Here is a 22966-nt window from a genome sequence, read left to right on the forward strand (position 1 = left end):
TGCAAACAGACACAAATTAATTTCATAGGATCATTTTTAAAATATTCAAGGACACTTTTTAATATAGTAAATATAATGTTTTAACATAGGAAAAACTGTTACATCAGTAATCACAAACAAAACAAACCATTTTCATTTTCATAACATTGACACATTCAAAATGATATTTCCTCTACTTTAGTGGATGGACAACAGGTCACTCAACACGGCTTCCTGCTCAGAGCAGATCACTGCCTTGGTCATAAAAAAGGGAAGGGATGATAATGTGAGAAGATTTTATCACAATAAAAACTACAATCTTGGGGTACTTGGAAATGGAGGAGTCTGGTTTTCGATGTGTGCAGTGAAGGCTGGTAGTAATCATCTCGGAATAAACAAATACCTTCTTCCTGGGTCGTAGTTTCTCTCTCCACTCCTTCAGCTCTAGGCTGTGCTCCTCGTCCAGCTCCTTCAGCTTCTGGGTCTCATGTTCGATCAGCAGGTGGCACTTTTCATTCTGAATGACACAGAGGGATGCCATGTGAGAAGAAAATCACTTTTTTAATTGCAGGGGGTAGAGATGAACTTCTTTTGTTAAAGAGCGGGATTCTTTAAAGTAACAGGAAACAATTACATTTGTCCTGTCAAAGAGACAATATTAAATCTGAAAAGATGCATAAAAAGGCTCAGGTTCACACATTAAATGTTTGATTTTACAATCATGGTAAAGTTCAATGTTCTTGAAAGTGTCTACCTGTAGCTGCTGGAGCTCTCTGACGTTGGCATCACACTGCAGCTGCAGGTCTCTCATCTGGTTCTCATGTTTCTGATGCTGATGGAGCCTCTCGTTCTTCTGCCTCTTCTCTTCCTGTGCAGCGAACTGGACAACAAAGATATGATCAGGCTTCATAAGTCATTCTTCATTTAGGCGACTGTTTGCTTTGGCTTTCCAGCTGATTTCTTTTCTCCATAAAGCTTGTTACCTGTTTGACCTTCTCTCTCTCCTGCTCCACGCTGATGGTTGCTCCGGTGATACGAAGGCTCTTCTTGAACATGGCCATGCGGGTCTTGGCCTCGCTGCGCTGAATCTTGGGCAGTCTGGTTCTCTCCTGTGTCTGCTTATTCTTCAGCTCCTCGATCAGACGCTGGTTGTAGCGCTGCATCTGCTCCATCTCCTGCAAGAGGAACAACACATAAGGAGTTAACCTTCCAGTGCAACTTTTTCCAAATACATTTTTTTTATGCTAATTGTTGAAGCTAAATTCTGACAGATTGAATGAAAAAAAAAAAAGAGAAAGAAAAAAGGCTTTGGCTCTTATTCAGCACGGACCTTCTCGTGTCTCTTCAGCAGCTGGTGTCTCTGCATGAAGTACTGGTCTTTGAGCTGCTGTTTGAACAGCTGGTGTTTCTCCTGCAGATGGCGCTCTTCCAGCTCCCACATGGCAGCCTCCCGTGCTGTGAGCAGGCACACAAATGAACACAAAACAAAGCTAAATCATCACACAGTAGAATCATTCATAGGTTTATTTTAGGGGAATTTACGACTTTCTGCTTGACTTGATGTTATGCAGCGGAGAGACACTAGATGGAGCAGTTGTCAGCTGAAGTTCCCTCATTAGAAGCAGAATTTTTCAGATACTTATGTCAACCAACATCAACTTTGCTACTGAGGTTTCAGCTTTTAAGCTTTCAACTATCTCACAATTTCTATTCCCGCTCAAAGCTCTTTACAAGCTCCTGAAGCAGCGTCCCAACCTCCCATGACTTGGTACACACAGCTCATTTCTCAGAAGTGTTGTTTGTGTTGCTCCTGGCACATTAAGCATGGGATTAAGTACCAGCAGCAGCAGCGCTAACTGCTAACTTGCTGCTGCTCACTGCAATCATGCTGGAGCAGCTTTTGTCGGTGTTAGAAAGGATAAAGGGAAGAATTTATTCTGCCTCAAACGAGATTGTTCACTGCTGATCTGAGTTGCTAAATATAGGATGATTACTTTAAATGTTGTAACACACTAAACACATCAGGAAAGCACACCTGAGATAAAAAATAAAAAAAAACCTCCAACAGCTAATGTAACACATACTTTAGAGAAAAGGACGCAGACAGGGAAGTGAGTATCACATATATATATATATATATTTGTCTTAAGTAACCCCTTCCATCCCACATTACATGAAAGCAACATGCATATATCAAACGTACCTCGGAGAAGCTGCTGCTTGTGGTTCAGGCAGTCTCTCTCGATGGTGGCGAGCTCGTGTTTGTGTTGCTGGATTATCTTCTTCAGAGCGCTGTCCAGGTCCTGCTGCTGCTTTTGAAGAAACTCCTGTTCCTGGATGAAGCATGACAAAGATCGTAATTATTTAAATATGATGAAAACAGGTCCAGGTGTAAGTCTACAAATGCACAGCATGTAAAGAATCAGACAAAACACAATCAGATCAGCGAGGCTTCAACTTCAAATGAGAAATCTGTGTATAAGTGAGGCCCTGACAGACAGAGATAATCATGTCCTCTGACTTTATCTTCACTTCAGATTAAACACAGTTTAAAGAGATGAACCAGACATCAACGAGTGGAGATGGAGGCCGTTTCACCTGAGTGTCAGTCACATTCATCTGGCCTACTTTTGCACGGGGATGTAGGGATGTAGTACTCAGTAAACTCAACAGTTCTGAAGCTTTCAACTCTCTGCCTGTTTATAAAACAATGCTACATTTTCTAAGCTTAGCAGAATTATTCTTAGCATACGCTCTCAAAGCTTTGGCACCAGCCTTCATTATTAATTGGTCGTCATTTTGCAAACGTCCATGAGATCCTCTGTAGCCAGTTTTTAAACAAACCTTGACACAGATTAGAATATCTAGACCTCTTTCACCACAGAAAACATTTCCTGTAACCTGTTGCCAGCCTTCCTTTAGTTTATATTTAATTATTTCGCTCCTTATCTTTTATTTTATTACTCCTGTGATTCTGATCTTTAAAAGAAGGTTTTATTCTAAGCAAAAACCTTTTCTCGTTTTTCCCCCCCTGTATCATTTATTTATGTTCTTGATTTTTATCACACTGAATGTGCACTTGCTTCACTTCCCTGTTTGATTTCTTTACCTGCTTCCTAACTGAAATGTGAAGCACCTTGAGCTGCTGAAAGGTGCTATATAAAAACAGTTGTATTATCATGAAACATTTCCCAATGCAAAGTACTAAAGTGAATGTATTGTCCATTTCTTAGCACTGTCCCGATTCCTTAAAGAACAACAATTGTGAAAAAAATAAAAACAGATAAACATTCACAGAACTTCTGCAGCAGTAAATATTTATCTCTTGGGGACCAAATTAGAAAATTGTTGAAAGCATAGAACAGAAAGTGCAGCTTCTTGCTATTGACCCTTTTGCATGCACTGGTGTGTACTTCAAAGAATAATACCTTTTGATTTACGACACAAGAAGCTGTCACCCTGCATGCACCTTGCACAGGGCGCATGACAACAACTGAAGAGACTGAATCATAACATGGGCCCCTCCCTGTGGATCACTGTACATTACCCTCCTACATATTGCACTAAACACTGACCACACATTAAAAACCAGGTGGGCACTGCAACCTCAGGTAGGTGGAAGGTTTGGAGAGGAGAGAAAAAGTCAGAAAAACATAAAAAATAGACTAATAAATAAAAATGTTGAATAACTTTCTGCATGCTGCTCTCACACAGTTTGAAGCCTGTTCCAACACGATAGTTTATCTGAGAGGGGCAGGTAGAGGAGATCAAACTTCAAAATGAACACAGGAATATAAACCCTCATTACCTCCTCGGGTGGGGCCTGGATTAAATCCTCTTTAATATGTTTTAATGATAGTGTTTGTAACATGCTTATGACACAGTTCAACTTCCTGTTTGGCCAATATGGAGGTAGCCATGAGCAATAGAGGAAAATCAAATATGACAAAAGCTGTGAATAGATTAGCACTGGTTGAGAAAATAAATGAGAGGTGGCAGGCAGACTGATTAATCCTCTGTGCAGCTAAACGCTGGTTATGTAAGCACTTATAAGACAGATCAGAAGTCCATGTGTGCGCCCGAGTATCAAAACAACCCACCATAAGCAGAACATTTACAAAGCTAACTAAAACTTGATGAAGTGGACATGCTTACCTCTTTCTTGCGGTTCTTCAGCATGTTCTGGTACTTGGAGAGTTCTTTGTCCTGCTCAGCTTTGATGCGCTTGGCCTCGTCTCTGAGCCGGTTGGTGTGCTCCTGCTCCAGCCTCTCGATGGTCTGTTTTTGCTGTCGCTCCAGGTTCTCCACCTCCTGATCGTACTGACGCTTCTTACTCTGAAAGACACGGGTGGAAACATCAGAGACGTGAAAGATGTGTAAAGTTTTAGGGCAATTTTGAAGAAGATTAGATGAAAAGAACCTTAAATAAGGTCCAATGAGCAAAGTCTAAGTCTTAAAGAGCCCATATTATGCCCTTTTTGGGGTTCATATATTTAATATATGTACCTACTAAAGTATGTTCACAATAGCTAAAGTTCTAAAAAAGTGTCTGTTTTCATGTACTGCTGCTCCATGCACCGGCTCACTTCTGACTCTCTCTCTGAGGCTCTGAAGTGCCCACGTTCAGAATCCCACGTGTGTCAGGTCTGATCTGATTGGTCGGCCTGTCGACTCTGCCGTAATTGGTCAGTCGTTCAGCACAGTTCTCGAAAATGTCCCACCTCTTTTACCATATTGGGAATGTAGCCACTGGCTCCGTCCGAGGGGAGCATAAACATTAGCACCTTAGCACTACTGTGCTACCGCAGGCTACGGCATATCGTGGGCGTGTTACAGAAGTTAATGGGAGTGCAACATGAGCTGCAGGGCTTGCCACAACGAGCCAATGGGCTTAGATCAGTGATCTCACACTGACAAGACGTCACACTGACACATTTTTATCGAGGGGGGCTAGAACCGAGCGTTACATGCAGCTAATGCTACAGCTAACAGGAGGACGTAGGAGAAGCCATGTTTCCGCGGACTTTGAATTTTTGCACATAGATGTGCCTAAACATGCACATGACACTTGGAAAACACACGAGAGAGCATATAAAACCAGAAAAAGCATAATATGGGACCTTTAAGTCTTTGACCATATTTAAGAAGAATGAAGAAGAGGACTATTCAGAGATTTCCAAAAAACAGAAATAATTAACATTTTGGAATTGAATTCAATTAACAGGAGCATCAACATAAGACGATCTTAGGACATGATACACCTTTGAGAGGTTGCAGGTGTGTATGTAGACTTTAAAATAGATCTTTTTCCAGTTGCTTTTGACGGCGCTGGGCCACAGTAGTTGGAAGGAATTCCTTTGTAAGCTACTTAACACGACATCTTTGACATTAACACACTACATTTACTAAGGCAAAGATATCAAAATATCTGGATGTTTGTGCAGTACATGATAGTATCAGCCTCAGATGAATCTTTTACACTTTTAAGGCTCTATATGCAATTTTTTTCATCCAGCAGATGTCGCCCTTGAGCACCAGCATGAAACCAAAACAACTCGCGCTGCATTGTTGTGTTAGCATGCTAATGCTAGTGATCTTTATTATGCTCGTATCTTCACACTGCATGTAAATTTACCTGAAATGAGCGTGATCTAGAAACACAGTTAAGCAGTGAGTACAGTATGTTATTCTTCTTTTCTCTAGTCCCTCAATTAAACAACTTTTATACTCGAGGGGAGGAGTCAGCCGGCCGTCCAGGCGATATAAACAAACTGAAGATAGGACTCTGAAAACTCTGAAAACATCACAGACAGTGGGACTCGGGTGTTACACCCATTGTAGACAGTCATGACTCACAGAGTTATTTTCAGAGGATATACTTGATTTATATTATATTTAAGTGTGAAAAAAAGCATATAAAGACTTTAACATCTGGACAGGTTTACATCCAACACAGTCTAACAAAGAAGCACCATTAAAGCCTGGACAAACTGCCTGCCTGTAAACGGCTTTACAGTCGTTTGAATGTATCGTGGATCATTTTGAATACTGGCTGTATTGATGTGAATGCAAAAACAATTATCACTACTGAGTCAGGTTGTCAACATTCTCCATACTTCACCACGTGTTTTATAACGATCTCTGTAATTTTAATGATGATGGTATCAAAAAGTACCAAAACTTTAAAAAAAAAAAAAGTCAGGTGTCCGAAGAAAGGAATTGTCAAAAATTGCAAGCAAACTCCTGCATGCTGTCCTTATTGCACAAATATGACATGTTCGGCTTGGGAATCTGTTTATTACAGAAAATAATTTAAAGGCCAACTGATCAACATCTTCATCTCATGAAATATCATGAATAGAGAGAAAAGGTAAAGCATGGTTGTCTCAGCAGACTGTCCTACAGAGACTTTTAAGAGACATCTGAAGTGTTGTCAGATGCATTTGAGCCAAAAAGAAAATACTACAAAATGTAAAAAGTCAGCAGATTCAGCACCGACATTTCTGAACCGAGTGACTCACCGTTGTCTCCTGTTCAAAGCGCCTGTAGATCTGCTCCTTCTGTTGCTGCAGCTTGTTGCTGAGCTGCTGCTGGGCCCTCTGCTCCTCCTTCTGCAGGAGACGCAGCTCCCTCAGCTCCTGGCGCCTGGAGAACAGGAGAGACAGAGAGAAATAATAAAAGTTATGTGTCTTACTTAGAATAAAGTGGTTCAAGGTGGTGAGGAAAAAAAAAAAAGGTTCAGCATTTCTAAAGATTATCTCCTCACAGTGAGCTAAGGATCCTGGTACCATTTACATAAGATTTGCATAAACTGATGCACATGGTGTATGCAAAGTAGGGCTGAATACCTCAGGTATCTCATCTCCTCGTTCTTGGTGTCATTGTCAGTGATGATCTTTGATGTAGTCACGCTAACTTCAACTCCATCCACCATGAATTTACGAGTCTTCTTCAGCGTCTTCTTCTGGCGCCGGGTGTCCTATTGAAACAAGAAAGAAGTGTATTACTTTTTTTCTGTATCTATGCAGGATGTCATACAGTGTCTGATATTTGTGGACTGAGTGATTTACCTGTATGGAAACAGATCCTGGTTCTTTTGTTTTGGACAGAAAGCTTGAGATGGACAGATTCAGGTCCACACTGCTGTTATCAGCAGCAGAGCCACTCCCCGAGTCGGAGTCTTTCTCTTTGTCATCCTTAGCTTTGTCTGGAATCTTCTTCTCCACCTCATTTTCCTTTTTGGGGACAACTTTATCTTGCCCTGGAAGAGTCACTGACACCTTCAGATGCTTGTATGGGTCTTCCTCCTCATCTGCCGGTGTGTTTGGTTCCTCACCAACGTCGTTCTTTTCCTCCTGAGGAGGCTCAGTGGACTCTGTGGTGGTTTGTGGACTGCTTGGAACCTCGGCTGTGTCAACTTCCTTTTCATCCTCAACCGCTATCTCCAGGTTTTGCATTTCCTCAGCAGGTACCCCTGTTTCAATCTCTGTGTCCGGGGAGGCATCATTAATTTCTGCTTCAGGAAGCTTCTCCTCTGCTGGTTTATGTTCCACCTCTCTATCCTCAACTGGAGTGTGTTTACCAGCAGCAGCAGGGGCAGCAGGCTCCTCCACAAAGCTTGTGTCAAGCACATGGTTGGCCACGGGGAGCTTGGTAGGTGTGGGCACCGGCAGACTTGGCTCAACCTTCTCGGGGACTGGTTCCAAAACGGAGGGCGAGAGGGGGACCTTTTCATCCTCTGAGCTGGCAACGCTGGCATCGGAGGGGGCGCGTTTGTGGCCCTACGGGAGAAGTAAGAAGTAAAAGAGCAGAGTCAGAAATGTGGGTTCTCAAAAGGACACAACACAATGGGGCTGAGCTGATGTACAAATTGTTTTGGGGTGTTTCTTGCTGGATCAGCATTTCAGTAGGCATTGATTGATTTTAAATCAACTTTTTGTTGTTGAAAAAAACAAACAAATTGTACTGCCAAAATCCTTCGATGACATACTCAGTTAAATTATTTTATCAAACCAACACTGAAAAGCCAAAAGACATTTAAGTTTTCATTTTTAAAAACATTTTGGACACTAGGTTCGCTCACTCGCTGGGCGCCGACAATGACGTCATTGCTGCTGCATAACTAAAACGCGCAGCTTAACACCGGCTGAGGAACAATAATAACGGTAAATAACAGCAGGAATAATATTGATACCTTATAAAATACAGTTGTTTCACAAAACAATTTTAAAAATACATACATCTAAAACACTTAATTTTAAATAATTGACTCAACATATTTTCACACCAAAACTCATTATTGTTGCTTACAGACTCTGGTCTCGTGTCTGGCATCATCATTAGGAAAAAACTAATGTTACTCTGAAATCTGAAAACCTTTTTCATAAAGAGTCAAGGATTTTTAACAATCAAAATGCCTCTGAATATTCATTTGTGCTGCTGATTCTCCATGAGCTTTTGTGTTTCTCCCTTTCAACTCGCAAAAAGCCATGAACCGCAATGCATGATGGTAGATATTGCTTGGATAGTGACCATGGGTTGTACACTACTTTTCACAATGCATTGTGGGATACAATGAGTGGACTATATATGGTATGATCAAGCTCACTCAGAATTCGGACACCCCTACAAAATGACATATTGACTATAAAGTGAGTAGTGTGTGACTTCAGGATCAGTGTAAATTCATATTTCTGCTCATGTCAGGACAAAGTAATGGAGCAAAACAGTCAGATTCAACTAAGCAAACAACATTTCAAAGTGTTTTTTTGGTTAACCGTGTACACACCAGATGTGCTTCCGTCTCTTCCTCCTCTTCTTCCTCTTTGTGCTCCTCGATCTCCTCGGTAACCTCAGCCTTCGCCTCAGCTATGATCTCCCTTAGTGGCCTGCTGTCCGAAACGCTGGACACAAACGGATGCTGTGCAAATGATGGATTAATACACAACATGATTAGAAACCACATTTTATAACATTCACAACATAGACTCGCTCACATCACATATCTGACATTCTGAGACATGAATTGACCTCAAGAGAAATGTTCTTCCACTCTTTTGTCGATAAGATAAACCAAAGTAAATATTTTAATACAATGAAACAATAATGTGAAATTAGTCCACACTATCTTCCTTGAATCCTTCTTTCACACTCTTCCTCTCTGGAAGTTTCACATATCAGTCTGACATCCCAGAAAACAAACAAGCAAGTAAATCAAGCCTTATATCGGTCAGTAAACTAGGATGTTATGAAAGACAACACTTAACTAACTGCATCGACATTTCTTGAAAGCCTCACCTTTTTAGGTTTGGAAATCTGCTGGACATATTCTATAGCCGGTCTGAGTATGTGCAGCTTCTTCGATATCAAAACCTTCATCGGAGGCAGACCGCTATTCCGTATTTTCAAGCCCATTGAGTCTTCTTCTGTGTTGCACAATTCTTTAGCTGGAGCGTTGCATAGTTATGGCTGTGTCTGTCTGTCTGTCTGTGTGTGTGTGTGTCCTCGCTGTCTGTCTGTAAGTAAGAGGCTCTGACCTGGTGAGCACCTTAAACCCGATGGAAAAAGAAAAGCCTGTACAGCTGACGTCGGCTCGGGGCAAAGAGGGATGAGCGTCATTCTTGGCAGGAGGACACAAGGTGCAGTCCCTGACACAGTCCTGACAGCAGGCAGGTAAGATGATGCATGGCAGGTGGTACATGGGTGCGGAAATGGGTGAGCTAAGATTATGGCTTCTTTTTAGTGACCGGCTTCTGTGCAGTAAGTACTGATGAGAAGTTTGGAACTTTTCTTTAATAGATGTGAGTATTGTGGTGCAATTTGAAAGATAAGATAGTCCTATTTTTCTACCATTTTCCATTTTTCACCACTTGAGGCCTACTCCGCACTTTATTTTAGTGTTTACTAACAACTGCTACTTAATCTGCTCACCTTACACCAGTACTCCCCACCCACAGACTCACACCTACACCTCTGGTCTCTGCTGCTTTCATTTTATAACTTAAGCTGAGCTGAATGTGCATGAGGCTTGTTGTTAAGAACTTAGCACATCAAAACTGTAGCAATCAATGGTTTGGAATGTATACACCACGCATGCTCACTTACAAAACAATGGCATGAGATAGTATCATATAAATGTTTTAACAAGAGGTTATTAAAACCACAGAACATCTCTCTGTCTTTCTGTTACTCTGCAGGATGTGTGTGATTTTCAAAGGACCCTTCAAGCAATAACTGAAAAAAAAAATTATTATTATAATTATAAAAAATTAGGGCGAGAAAACATTGTCCAATAATTCATCAATTGCATGATTTGTTTCTGTTTTCTGGGACTTCTTAAGTACACTTGCGTATGTATACAGTCCGATACAGCAGGCGGCAGTATGCACATAGTGGATTTGTAATCTGCCAAAAAAGTAGAAGCAATTATTTCTGAGGGCATGGTCACACTGGCCATCCGTACCGTGCCCAAGCACGCTTCAACGCTAAAGTCCAGTTTGTTTGGCCAGTGTGAACGCTCCGTATCGTGCTCAGGCACGGTACACTTCCTTGGCTTTGGCACACTTCAGAGAGGTGTGCTTCAGCACGGTACACTTCATGCACGAGCACAAGCACGCGGGTACACACCGCTGACAGCCTTCATTATGGAGAAATCCAGAGTTTCATGGCTGTATCTGACTAACATTACACAATATAAGACACAAAGTAGCTGTCATGTTCTCTGTGTTGTTCTCTGATGTGCGGGCGTCCGCGCGGGAGTGCGTGCGTAAGTCCGCGTGGACGCCCGCACATCAGAGAACAATTAATTAATTTATTGCTGTGTCTGATTAATGTGCGGCTGCGGACTCGGCCGCGCGTCTATTTTATTTTTAAATTTATTTATTGCTGTGTCTGATTAAAATGGCTTAAAATAAGCTGTAAAGTCAGAAAAGTAGCTGTCATGTTCTGTGTTTTTCTCTGATGTGCCGACTCGGACTCGACTGCGCGTCTCTTTTTCTCTCTCTCTCTCTCTCGTCCGCCTGTTTGTAAACTGAGCACGCTTCATAATAACATACATGCATGTGTTGTATTACGACGTTATGTACAAGAGGTAATCGTGCTTAGGCACGGATAGTCCTGTGTAGTGTGACCGCGGGCGCTGCGGGGGGGCAAACTTGCTTGGGTACAGCATGGTACGGATGGCCAGTGTGAGGCCTGAGACACCAACAACGACCCTCTAAATCAGGGATGGGCAACTTTGGTCACAGCAAGAGCCACATTCATTTAATTCTCACTGCCAGAGGGCCAAATTGTAGAATACAAAAAAGATTACAATCAATTATGTCTCAAACTTAATGCAACATATACCAGTGATCAAATATTATTATGGACATATTTCTGGTTTGTATGATTTCATGGCAGATTTTGTCATGTTTTCTTCATGTTTCCAATTAATTGATGTGTAAAAATTGACCTGAGGGGCCACGTTGAGGGTTGATGGGGGCCGCATGTGGCCAGTTGCCCACCCCTGCTCTAAATACTTCCACATCTACTGTGTATCTTAGAGCATGAAAATCATAAAGCGGTTGACTTCCTTGTTTGAGAACGGTTGTGTTCACCTCTTCAGCAGACCGGCTTGAGTACACGTGTCGTGCCCTAGACCACCTATTCAAGCGGAATCAGGCACAGTACCCGAGTATGGTCACACTGATCAAATGAACTGGACTTTGATGTCAAGTGTACCCTGATGTGAAACCACCCTGAGTCCATGTGAAAGTTACCTGTAGTAGTTGTGAAGCACCCCATCGGTTGTCAACATGCTTGTCCAGACACCGCCTTAAGAAATCACTGAACTCTGGGGACCTTAAGAGTGGAAGTGAAAAACAATAGACTTAAATATAGAAAATATACAAATATACAAAATGCAATACTACCAATGCATGACCATCAAAGCCAGGAACCTCACGGTACCTACTCCCTTATCCCCGACAGGAGGAGAGATTTACTGAGTGACTCACCAGCGTGACGGCTGCATCAGGGTTGGGGGATCTGCTTTGGCTATTTTCAGCAAAACTCTCATGGGGTTCATCTCGTGATTGGGCGGCTCAATCTGCGCCAACTCAATCAAGGTGACCCCGAGGGACCAGATATCAGCCTTGTAGTCGTAGGGACGATCCTTTGAGGTCTCACACATCACCACCTCTGGAGCCATCCTGAAAGGAACGGAGAGAAGTAATTTAAAGGAGTGTTGATTACATTATGTTCAAGAAAGATAAAAAGGCAAACTGTATGCTGAACTTAAAAAAAAAAGAATTTCTGTAAGTAAGATGACAAAAAATATTGAAAGTTGATTATGAAATCCAAGTTCACTCACCAGTAGGGTGTTCCAATGAAAGAGTCTCTCCTCTGTAGTGTTTTGGTGTTTTTTGCAGATACACCAAAGTCAGCTGGAAAACAAAAAAGACAAAAGATTAGCCACAAAATCACCACTGTCACCATTTATTGTCCAGACGTGTGCACACAAACACAAAGTTTGGTTTAAAGTAAGAAACAAAAAGAAGATAGCAGAGGTGAAATCAGCTCCTAGCTAGCTCTATGGGGGAACTTCACAGTGCCTGTCAGTCGAGAAATGTAATTAGTGTTCTCATTCAGAATTGAAGTGTTACTTTTAACACAGTCACAGAACAAATATTCTCCCCGACACTCTTTCTTTCTGCATTTGCACAATGTCCTCATATGTGAGTAACACCTCATTGTTGGCCCTGCAGGCCCATGCACAGCCCCTCTTTGTGTGTCATGTGTAATGTGTTATGTCTTTGGACAGAATGTTAGTAGTCTGATGCTCGGAGCTTGTAACATCCACCAGCAGTGACTCATACCCCTCTAAGTAAGCTACATAACTGCATCTGCTGTGAACAAATCTTTGTGTACAATCTGAGGAGCAGGTCAAAACAATCTTTGAATGTGTTCATTTTTTTCATGTTTCTTTCAAGAGTGTCCAGCATCAGCCCCTCACAGTTCTTTTTAAATTTACATTCAACAGATTCAAATGTGGATTAGAGATATGAGGCAAAAGTAAATGCATGAGATGACGGGGACAACATGCTAATGTTCCTAAAACAACTGCAGGTCAGCTGCTGTGGCCCACTGATTCTGCCTGCTTATCAACACAGTTAACAAAAGGAGCCGAGGGTTTCACATACAGTTCAGGAAGCAAATGAGGTTCTTTAAAACTAACAAAAGTTCAAACACTCCTCCTGTGTTATCGAGCCCAAACACTGAGTCACTTGAGAACACTGCTAACCTTTTAAACTCTGACCATTCAGGGCGCACTCACACTAGGCCCAGTGGTCCTGTACCATGCTTAAGCACTCATGCTAGTCAAATGAACTGGACTTTGAGGTTGAAACGTGCTTAGGCATTATACCGATTGACTAGTGTGAGTACGTCCTAAAACTCTGGGGTTGCATTTTCATGTGTACCTTCAGAATCTGAGACTTTTGGAAACAAAGTGCAAACACCCACATTCCCTTGCTGATTGGTTCCTATTATTCATGTTGCATCCTTAACTGATATGTCATTTATTTAGAATGTAAACTCTTGCCAAAGGGAAAACAAATGTTGTGTATGTATTAAAATCTGTAAGAATAAGTAAGATCTGCATCTGCAGACCTTGAACTTTAAAAAGGAGATCCAGAGTTCTGAAACAGTGATGTTGGCTGAATGGAGATCGTTCTGAAAGACCTGGTCTTACCCAAAAATTGCTACTTGCATTAAAGATTCTTCGTCCTCCTCCTCATCCAAGTTTTACTTGACAACAATCTTTGGATTCAGTGTGACTCTCTGAATTCAATCAGACTGTTCATCTTAGATCAACCCTCATAAATCTAAGAAATCTAAGACAATAGTACAGTACACCCCTCTAAACTCCAGAATTTGCTGCTGTAAAAACAAACTGTAAACGTCAAGATGTACTGTATGTCAGTGCTCAATAAACAATTTAGCTGTCATGTTTTCATTTTAGATCCAAAACAGTAACTCCCCCCCTCTCAAGTACTTACAGCTCCACGAGAGAACACACAACAGGAAACCATAACTAGATCAATTTCACAAGCATTCCCTTTCCAGCTTTAGGATTATTTTTCCACACAAATACTTCAATTGTTAAATCAGTTTAAAGAGTCAGGTCAGTTTGAATGTTACATATTTCAATGTTTCCGTTTATTATCCGTCACAAAAAAACTGAAACAAAATAAACCCTGGTCAAAGCATCATAGAGGCACAAGATTCTTCATCATGACTGAGTTTTTTTTTTACATGCATTAAGTTTAATGTCATGAGAACAATCATGTGACTTCTCTGAGCTATGAACAAGTGCTGACAAACATCAAAGCAGTTTTATTTTTCTTCTGAGCCTCTGAGCTATATGAAACCACATGATCGCTCAGCTTCACACAGTTTATTTACACATCTGTGTGTCAATGATGAAAACAACTTAGATATCTGAATATGTAGGATACACGTGTGAATGATTTGTATCACTGCACAGATCATTCTTGAGCCATTTCCAGTAGTTCACTAATGAGGAATAATGAGATGAATACATGGAGATATACACACATACACTTCTAGACCCTGAACTAATGTGTGATTTTCCTTTTTGTATCTATAACAGTGTCATGACTGAGCCATCAAAAAAAGGACCTGCAGGGCAAAACAATCCTCCTTTGCTTTTAACTTTCTCAAACACACTGTATGTCCCTGATGACATGGATTCTCTTTTCATCCACTTCTCCTATATACCAGTGCTCATTAGGCATAACCAATGTAGGGGTGCAATCAAATAGATTCTGACAGGTTGAAGAGACCAGATGGACCATGACTCACGAGTAACAGTTACAGATAAAGTTTAGAAACATATGTCTACATTGTCTTCACAAATGTTACATGTCTGAAATATTTCAAGCAAATAAATAAATAAATAAAAAATCTGGAATAAAGCAGTAATTCATTGATTACATTTTAAGTTCTATGCAAGATAGTCCCTTTTTGTCTTAAGTTAAGTATTTATGTGTATGGACGTTAAGCTTTTTTTTTTTTTTTTTTTTTAAATCGGCAGGTACACAGGTGATGTTACTTAAAAAATTGACACATTAAAAACCAAATAAAAAATGGTTTAATAATAAAAAACGTCACTTTTTTTTAACATTCTTAGGTGGATAGATGAAGCTAGAGTGTCTGCATGCTGAGGGGCTCATTATGAAGTTAGCTCAGTTTTTTGGGTAAGATTTCTTTAGTGTTTATCACCCCATGGTGTTGGAGCGGAATTATTTAAAAAAAAAAGTCTCCTTCTCTCCAGCACAAATGTTTCCAGTAGGGGTGCAGAAATGCAAAATTTTCTCTAATCGATTACTCTTCCCACTGTTAAAGCGAGTACTCGAGTAATCGTTTTGTAGTTCTTTTTTTTTCTGTGATTCTTTTCCCCCACGGGAGGCCCCGCCCCAACTATGAAGCGATGCCGACTGTATCTACTGATTCATTTGAATTTTCAGGATTTTAATAATTGTTAGTAATAGGCCTTTGTGTTATCGTTCAAATTAGGAAATTTCTTACTTCAACAGACAGCAAACCTCAAATAAAAATCAACACAGACATATCTTCTGACCGTTGTAACACTTTATTATAATTAGAGCAGTGAGTGTGGCGAGCGGACGTGCAGACATCAATGCGCACTCATCGCACGTTGAAGCTGTTTTGACAGAAACATTGTGTTAACAAAGACTACAGTCTGCAGTGTAGAGCCCACTTTACTCTGGTAAATGAAGGTACAATAGAACAGGTGAACTATTTAAGTGTCTGTTTCATCTTTCTCCTCTGTGCGTAATGACACACTCGCTCGTCCGTCCGCTATGAGCTATTTCTCCCTATAAAGGTTGTTCCGTTTTGTAGTTATTAAAAGAATAATCATCTAAAATTCCAAACTATAGGAAAACATCTAGTTATGCTGCTCTGTCCTGGATGATCAAACATCATTGGTTTGGGTGGGTAAAGCGGTAATCGCAAAGTGAAAGTCCTTCTTTTTCTGTGGACTAAAAAGACATTTTGAACTGAACTTTCGTAGATCAAATTGCATATTTCATTTGTTTGGGACTTTTTGTTCATTGTGAATTCATAAAGGGGTAAATTAAAGGGATATTTTTGTTAGGGTAGCAGCGTATTCAGCACAGAGCCTTTATCAGCGCTTTGTTTGTCATCTATTTTCTTTTTGCGCTTGTGCACCTGAAGTTTTATTTCTGTTTGAGTGTGCTCCTTTTTTTCTGTTTTGAATTAGGCCTATCCTAGAACCCACAATGCAACAAGAAACATTTACAAAAATGTGGACTACAAAACCATTATCGATTACATTTTTTTTTTTTTTTAACCGATTATTATTTAATGATCGGGTACCCGAATACTTGTTTGCACCCCTAGTTTCCAGTAAATAAAACAGGGTAACATATAACAAAGCACTTTTATGTTAAAAATCTGTGTTTCTCTGAGGCTTTTTGAGGAGGGCTGCAGGGGCTGCGAGCCAAGCTGCAACTGAGATTAGTTCAGATTGTTTTTCTCAACACTTCCAAGCGTCCAGTCACTAAAATCCTTCATTTCAGTTCAAAGGTACAAGTTGAAATGTACAAGATCTAAAAAGTGGAAAATGTGTTTTGCCCTTTTAGAAACAATTTAGATGATGGCAAGGTGGAAGGGGCTGTTGAGTTATTTCTGTTGTTAAAAAGGTAAAATTGTAAAATCCGCTGTGTAAGACACACTTTTAATACCAATTTCATTGAGAAAAAGTGTGCTGCCTTATACTCCAGTGTGACTAATATACCACATGCTGCCTGACACACAGGTTGTCATAACCACGAGTGCAGACGCTACCATCACCCTCTTCACGGGACCTGCGATTGAATATTCATCCCCATCCATTGTGTATTGCAAGCTGTGCTGGGAAACATTGTGACACAGACCAGACAGGCTGCACGACTTAAATATATTTTCCCTCATTATGTCATAATCCTTCCTATATTGTTCAGTAAATAAACCTTGTGGAGCACACTTCTGATTGAAAGACTCCTATGTTAAATGTAATGAGTGAAAGAAATCAGAATGCAGGTAGACAGTTTCAACCTTTTTTCTCTCTGGGAAACCTCTCAAGTCAGACTGCGTCTTATATACCGGTGCAACTTATATTCCAAATTTGAATGTAGATCTATAATAATAATAATAATAATGATAATGTTTTTATGTAATCCATGCACAGGGTTGTTTTAATGCCAAACCTTTGGAGCTACCCAGCTAGAAAAAAGAAAGGATGTACTTTGTGGCCTTGACAGCAGGATATGACTTTGCCCCTTACCCAGTTTGACGTCACCGTTCAGAGTGAGGAGGATGTTTCCAGCCTTCAGGTCTCTGTGGATGATGTTGTTATTGTGGAGGTAGACGAGGGCCTGCAGAGTCTGCCTACACACCACCCTAATCTGAGGTTCTGTCAGGGCTCTCTCCAGTTCTGCAGGGGGACGAGGGTCACACAAACACATGCTTAGCATTCCTGAACCAGGAATTCACTAATGCAATCTAATCATAGACGGCAATGAGGGATAAGCTTCACTTGGTGTATTGATGAATAAAGACTGTCATATGTGGGTGGTCTACAGGGAAATTTTTTGTGAATGATGTTTGACCTTGTTTTTTTTTTTTACTGCTGCACTGAGGTACAACCTGTATGCAAAGAGGAAATGCTGACTCACCTAGCATAACTGCATCCACAGCCCCTCCTGCACAGAACTCAATGAGGATCTGCAAACGAGGGGAAAAAGAAAGACAGAGTCAATGTGTTTGTTTTTTTTTTGCATTTTCAACATGGGTATTTGTTTATGGAAAACCAGGTGCATCACACACAGAAAGAGTATTTGTAATGTGTCACACTGACAGTCTAAGAATTGTGTGACTTTCGTATTACGGTTAAAAACAGCAAAAAAGGAGATCACTCGACAATAAATAAAGTTCCAGGTGCAGGACCACAACAAGACTTAAAATGAAACAACAAAGTCAGCACACTAAATGTCCTTCAAGTTTCCTTTATCCGGGCAAGAGAGAGCAGCGTACAAAACAACAATGGGCGCTCTTCAGTACTAGGCCTTCATCAACGCTGATGATGACAATTCTAAGAATCAAATATGGGTCTTCATACCTTCCCCCCCCTGTGAGACAATGTATTAAAGAGTATTTTCTTAACAACACACTTGTAAATGAGGACCTCAATCAGTTTTTCAGAGCATTGTTTTGTACATGTCCAGCCTCTTGTCTGTTTAGGCTTAGCTGTGTGAATTAATCCTGATTTCATTTTATTGACCAAAACTGAAAGCTAATTTCCCCCAATTACAGCATACGATAAGAATAAAAACCATGACACCTCTATGATTTAACAATTAGCATTGAGCTATGCTACAAAACCCATTTCAAAGAGGTGAGACGGCCCCTCTATGAACAAAAGCTCTGAATGACCCCCATCACTTTCAGATCTATTGTGAGGGTCTGGATGGTTCTCAGATCCAGAGAGCAGTGTTTTATACATCCATGCATTTTTTTCTGCTGGAACATTCATTGTGCATGAACAAAACTCATATGGACTCAACATTATCATGTTCCCTGTTTACTAACTAAGCTTAGGCAATTTGAGAATGAACCTCCACCCAGCCGGTGTGAATGAAACACTGAGCCCTTGGAGGCATTTAGGAGCTTTCAGCATGGCTGTTGATGTAAGAGGATTGGCCCAGTTGGGGCCACATTGTGGAAAAAAGGTTTGACACAGCTGCTAGGTAGCTGGCTAGATAGATATACTGCCAGAGGCCTTATTCTGTAAGCAGGATTAAAGATCTACGGACAGAGCACCTTCATGGCTATGATTATGGAAGTAAGTAAGGTAGAGCTTCTGGAGCTGTGTTTACATACTTACTAGTATCACAGTTTTAAGTACGGGGTTAGGGTTACTACATTTATCTTATTCAGGACAACATGTTTACATGAAACATAAGAGTTCCTGGTTTTTCACATCTCTGTTAACGAGATCATGGCAGTATTAGTAGAGGTCAGGAAAAAATAGTTATCTTTTAAATACATTCATAACTTCCATAAATCGATTTTCTTTTCTTGGGCTAATCAGTCACTCCCTGCTAAGTGTTAAGGCTAGCTCTTTAACTCAATAGAATGCCAAATGTAGCAGCAAGAAATTCAGCCAGTCTCACAGATGACAGGAGTAGATCCTGAAGTACTAATTCAAAAATAGATCCATGAATCCAGAATCTTTTTGTATCGACAATAGATTCTGAATCGAACCGTGACCCCAAGAATCCAAATCGAATCGAATCGGGAGAAACCCAAAGATTCTCAGCCCTAGTATCATGGTTTCAGTTCATCCTAATGCAGTTGTGTCTTATTGCTCACCATCTCAGTCACTATTTTCTGTTCCAGCAGAGAATGTAAAGAAAACTCAATAAGCTGTATTTTTAAAACAATTAAAATAATGAATAGTATCCTGCCTTCTAATAAGCCGTTTTCTCATATGCACTCCAGATAATATCTAGATATTTACAGGAGGAACGCTCCGGAGATTCTCCCAAACTAGCCGTTCACATATGCTCCTCACAGCGGGGGACTTTCCCTGTCAGAGGGGAGGGGGATTTCTTGAGGTAAGACGTGACGTAAATAAACAACGCGGAAGTAGCGGCCGAAGCAACAGAGTCCGCTACACGACGTTATAATGAGAATATTTGTCTTTATATCAATGCTATGTGTAATCCAATGGAATGACAACATCCACAAAAGAGAGAGAAGAACATACTGACGAACAGAAAACAGAATGCAGACGTTTAATTACGTGCACGGAGATCGTAGAGGTCGTGTGCAGACACTTTAGACAGTCACTGTATATAAACGTCATTCTCTTTCTATTGGCTCAAATTGAAATCTCTGGAGTATATGCTGCCGCATTCAGACATCAGCTCACTCAGACTTTCTGCGGATAAAATACTAGAGGTCCGGCAGGAGAAGTCCGCGAGAAAAATGCGGCTGTTTGCATTCACACATAGCCTAAAGAACCTCCGGGTAGACTAATCTCCAGAGTTTTTCAGGAGTGTGAAAAGGGTTTAATTCAGTCTTTTACACTAAGATTTGAAGAACATGTGGCCAAATCTTGCACATTATGGAACAGGAAGTAGAGCTGCAATTCTGCAATTTTGTAACCATTGAGAAACTGAATGTTGTTGATCTGTTGATAAGGCTTAACCTTTTGTCAGGGTCAGTCTGTATTCAAATCGATCAAAGTAATATTAACTTTTGACTTTTGAGATAATGAAACTAAAAAAAAGACTTTTTCCCCGGGTTCCATGGGATTCTATTATTCAGATTAGTTTTTCAAGACTGTTCTACTTACAACAACAAAGCCCTTACAAGACACACAATTTCTCGAGTCTCAGTCTTATCTATTCAACACCAGACCATTCTAGTGTTTCACTGTAGGCGTTCTGTTGTTATAGTGGCCCGGCTCTTGTACAATGGCCCTCACTGTGGTTTGTCAGAGTGGAGGGAGGCAGGGCAGAACATCAGGCTTGGGCTGCAGCTTCCCCCTCCCCACTTGTCTATTTAACATACCCAGATTTTAGAGAACTGTGCACCACATCTTTTAAATTAATCCGTTTGGTATAGAAAGGAAGGATGTACGAGTGTAAAGGATCTCATCTACATGTGTAACAGCCCATCAAGGATGAAAATATAAGCAACCTAACAGCCTACAAACTGTGGCTGTGCAACTTATTTAAACAATATCACATGAAAGGGAATGATGAACTGATTATCAGCACTGCTGGGACTTGGTTGTAGGCAGGAGGCTGCAGGTCGAGTGTCAAAGACAAACATCCTCTTGTTAGATATTGCTTTTATACAAAAGTTAAACAAGCACAAAATCATAGTAAAAATTAAAAATCCACAACAGATTAGTATTTTTTGCTCCACCAACTCAACCAGTTAACAACTTAACTGAAATTTGACTGTTGCCAACAGCAACCCAAACACACTCTCACACTCTTGCTCCTTTGTTTGTGTCCATGGTTACCACAGTACCAGGTTGCACTAGCTACGTGTAAAGCCTGGCCCACACTGCGATTTTTCCCCGATTGTATTGTACAGCTCACACTGTACGACTGAATCGTTTATGATGCCCGACCAGACCTTGAGATTTATGTGCTCACACTGTACGACCCAATTGTCGGGCACAGCCGTAGAGCTAACACTGTACGAGTGAAATCGGGACGGAGCGTTGACAATTGTTAATAAAGTTTCATTTGAAAACTCCAACTGACCGCGGTCGGTGAAAGAGAAGGAAGAGGAAGTTGTTGTAGGATATAGAAAAGTAGATACAATCGTAGATATATGGATACAAGTTTCAGAAAAGTGCTGCACTGATGATCTGAACTGAAAACTATAAAAACAAGAAACGCCTGGTTGCGTCCTGCCGCTGGTCGCCATGACTACATTCCTCCCTTGTCTTTCGTGATTATATTGTAGTCACACACAACTTCTGCCGGACCCTTTCATGACGTATTCATCAAGATTTTAAATGTATGTTTGAAATAATCGGGGCGTCCCCGACGATCGCAAGGCAGATCGGGGACATTAAGATTGGATCTTTGTCCCGCTCACACTACAAGATAATCTGAGCAGATTATCGGGTCCGAGCAGCGTTGAGTCAGGAAGCAGGAATCGGAGCTCAAATCGGCCCGATTATCCTGAAGTGTGAGCCAGGCTTAAATTCAAACGTAGCCTAGTTTAAACGTTGATTTGAGATAGTTCTAACGTAGGCACAAATTACACCTTTAATTTTACACCTACCTCTTAGCAGGTGTAGAGTCATCCATACAATATGGTTGTCCTGGTGTAGTTTTGAAAGGTGGGATAACTGAGAGTTTAAAAAGGAGCTAAGGTTCTTACTGGCTGTTTGCGTTCAACATGATAAATTACACCTCTATGTAACGTATGATGAGATTGTTTATATTCCTGTTTTAGCGGGAGCTAATTTCATCTGTTCAATAACAGAGAATGGTTTATTTACCTTGAGTTGTAGTTGACAATTGAACCTCTTAACGACACTGTTATTTTACACTGGATGTAGATTAAGGTTGTAGGCTGTAGTTTTCACATAATCATGACGATTAGTTTGTCGCTGGTTGTGGATTATCTGCAGTTAACGGAAGTTATTTTTAGCTGTTAGTCCGTTAAGAGACAAATAGGCACGAGAGGCAGAATGTAACAAACAGTGCATTAGGAAAATGCTTTTCACTGTTTACTCACATGAAGTTAAAACGTCATTTCTGCGATATTATTTTGGTTAGCAATCAACAATGTCTCAACTTAAGTTTCAAAATAACTAGTTTCAGTGTAGGCTTTAGTGTGAACATTACACCATAACTTAAGACAGAACTTTTACACAGCTAATAGAAGTCTAATGTGTTAATCACCAACTTCAAGTAATTAAGAAACACAGTTTACTGTAATGGCAGTGGTGGGTGAATTTGCTCAACCTACCAGCAAAAGTGGTGGGTAAATAAAAGTAACGCAACAGAGTGAATCGTGACAGAAAACAACACAAACTGAACCCCGGTCTTCTGCTTGTTCAGCCCTGACTTTATAAGCAGAGCCAGGTGGTCCTGCAAGCTTCACTAACCACAGGGCTCCACTTCCTCGTGTCAGTGTTTTCAATGATATCACTTGAGCCAAGCACACACAGATTTGCATCTCCATGGGATTATGTGCAATCACAAAATGAAATTCACACTTTCCAGTAGAAAGCTTTATGAGTGTGATGACTCTGCTCATTTAAGCTCATATACTTTAGACAATTCATAAGTTATCTTTGCTATCAGTCGAGGTTGGTTTGCAGCTAAATCAACCTTTGAGGACAGGCTGCTATTGAGAT

At 40.7% G+C, this 22966-nt stretch overlaps 1 protein-coding gene across 1 annotated transcript in view; it reads right to left on the reverse strand.

The window, feature by feature from the left end:
- Positions 1-22966, reverse strand: part of slkb (STE20-like kinase b) — a 30414-nt gene that overhangs the window by 2799 nt on the left and 4649 nt on the right. Inside the window, exons 3-17 of the mRNA XM_061048375.1 lie at positions 17745-17793; positions 17354-17503; positions 12332-12404; positions 11976-12170; positions 11739-11820; positions 8768-8899; positions 7050-7760; positions 6828-6958; positions 6501-6624; positions 4135-4314; positions 2183-2312; positions 1310-1434; positions 963-1154; positions 734-859; positions 383-496 (exon numbers count right to left, since the gene is read on the reverse strand). Coding sequence (XP_060904358.1) covers positions 383-496; positions 734-859; positions 963-1154; positions 1310-1434; positions 2183-2312; positions 4135-4314; positions 6501-6624; positions 6828-6958; positions 7050-7760; positions 8768-8899; positions 11739-11820; positions 11976-12170; positions 12332-12404; positions 17354-17503; positions 17745-17793 — 2514 coding nt within the window. The remainder of the gene's footprint in view (positions 1-382; positions 497-733; positions 860-962; positions 1155-1309; positions 1435-2182; positions 2313-4134; positions 4315-6500; positions 6625-6827; positions 6959-7049; positions 7761-8767; positions 8900-11738; positions 11821-11975; positions 12171-12331; positions 12405-17353; positions 17504-17744; positions 17794-22966) is intronic.

This window comes from Labrus mixtus, chromosome 2, assembly GCF_963584025.1.
Source record: "Labrus mixtus chromosome 2, fLabMix1.1, whole genome shotgun sequence".
NCBI lineage: Eukaryota > Metazoa > Chordata > Actinopteri > Labriformes > Labridae > Labrus > Labrus mixtus.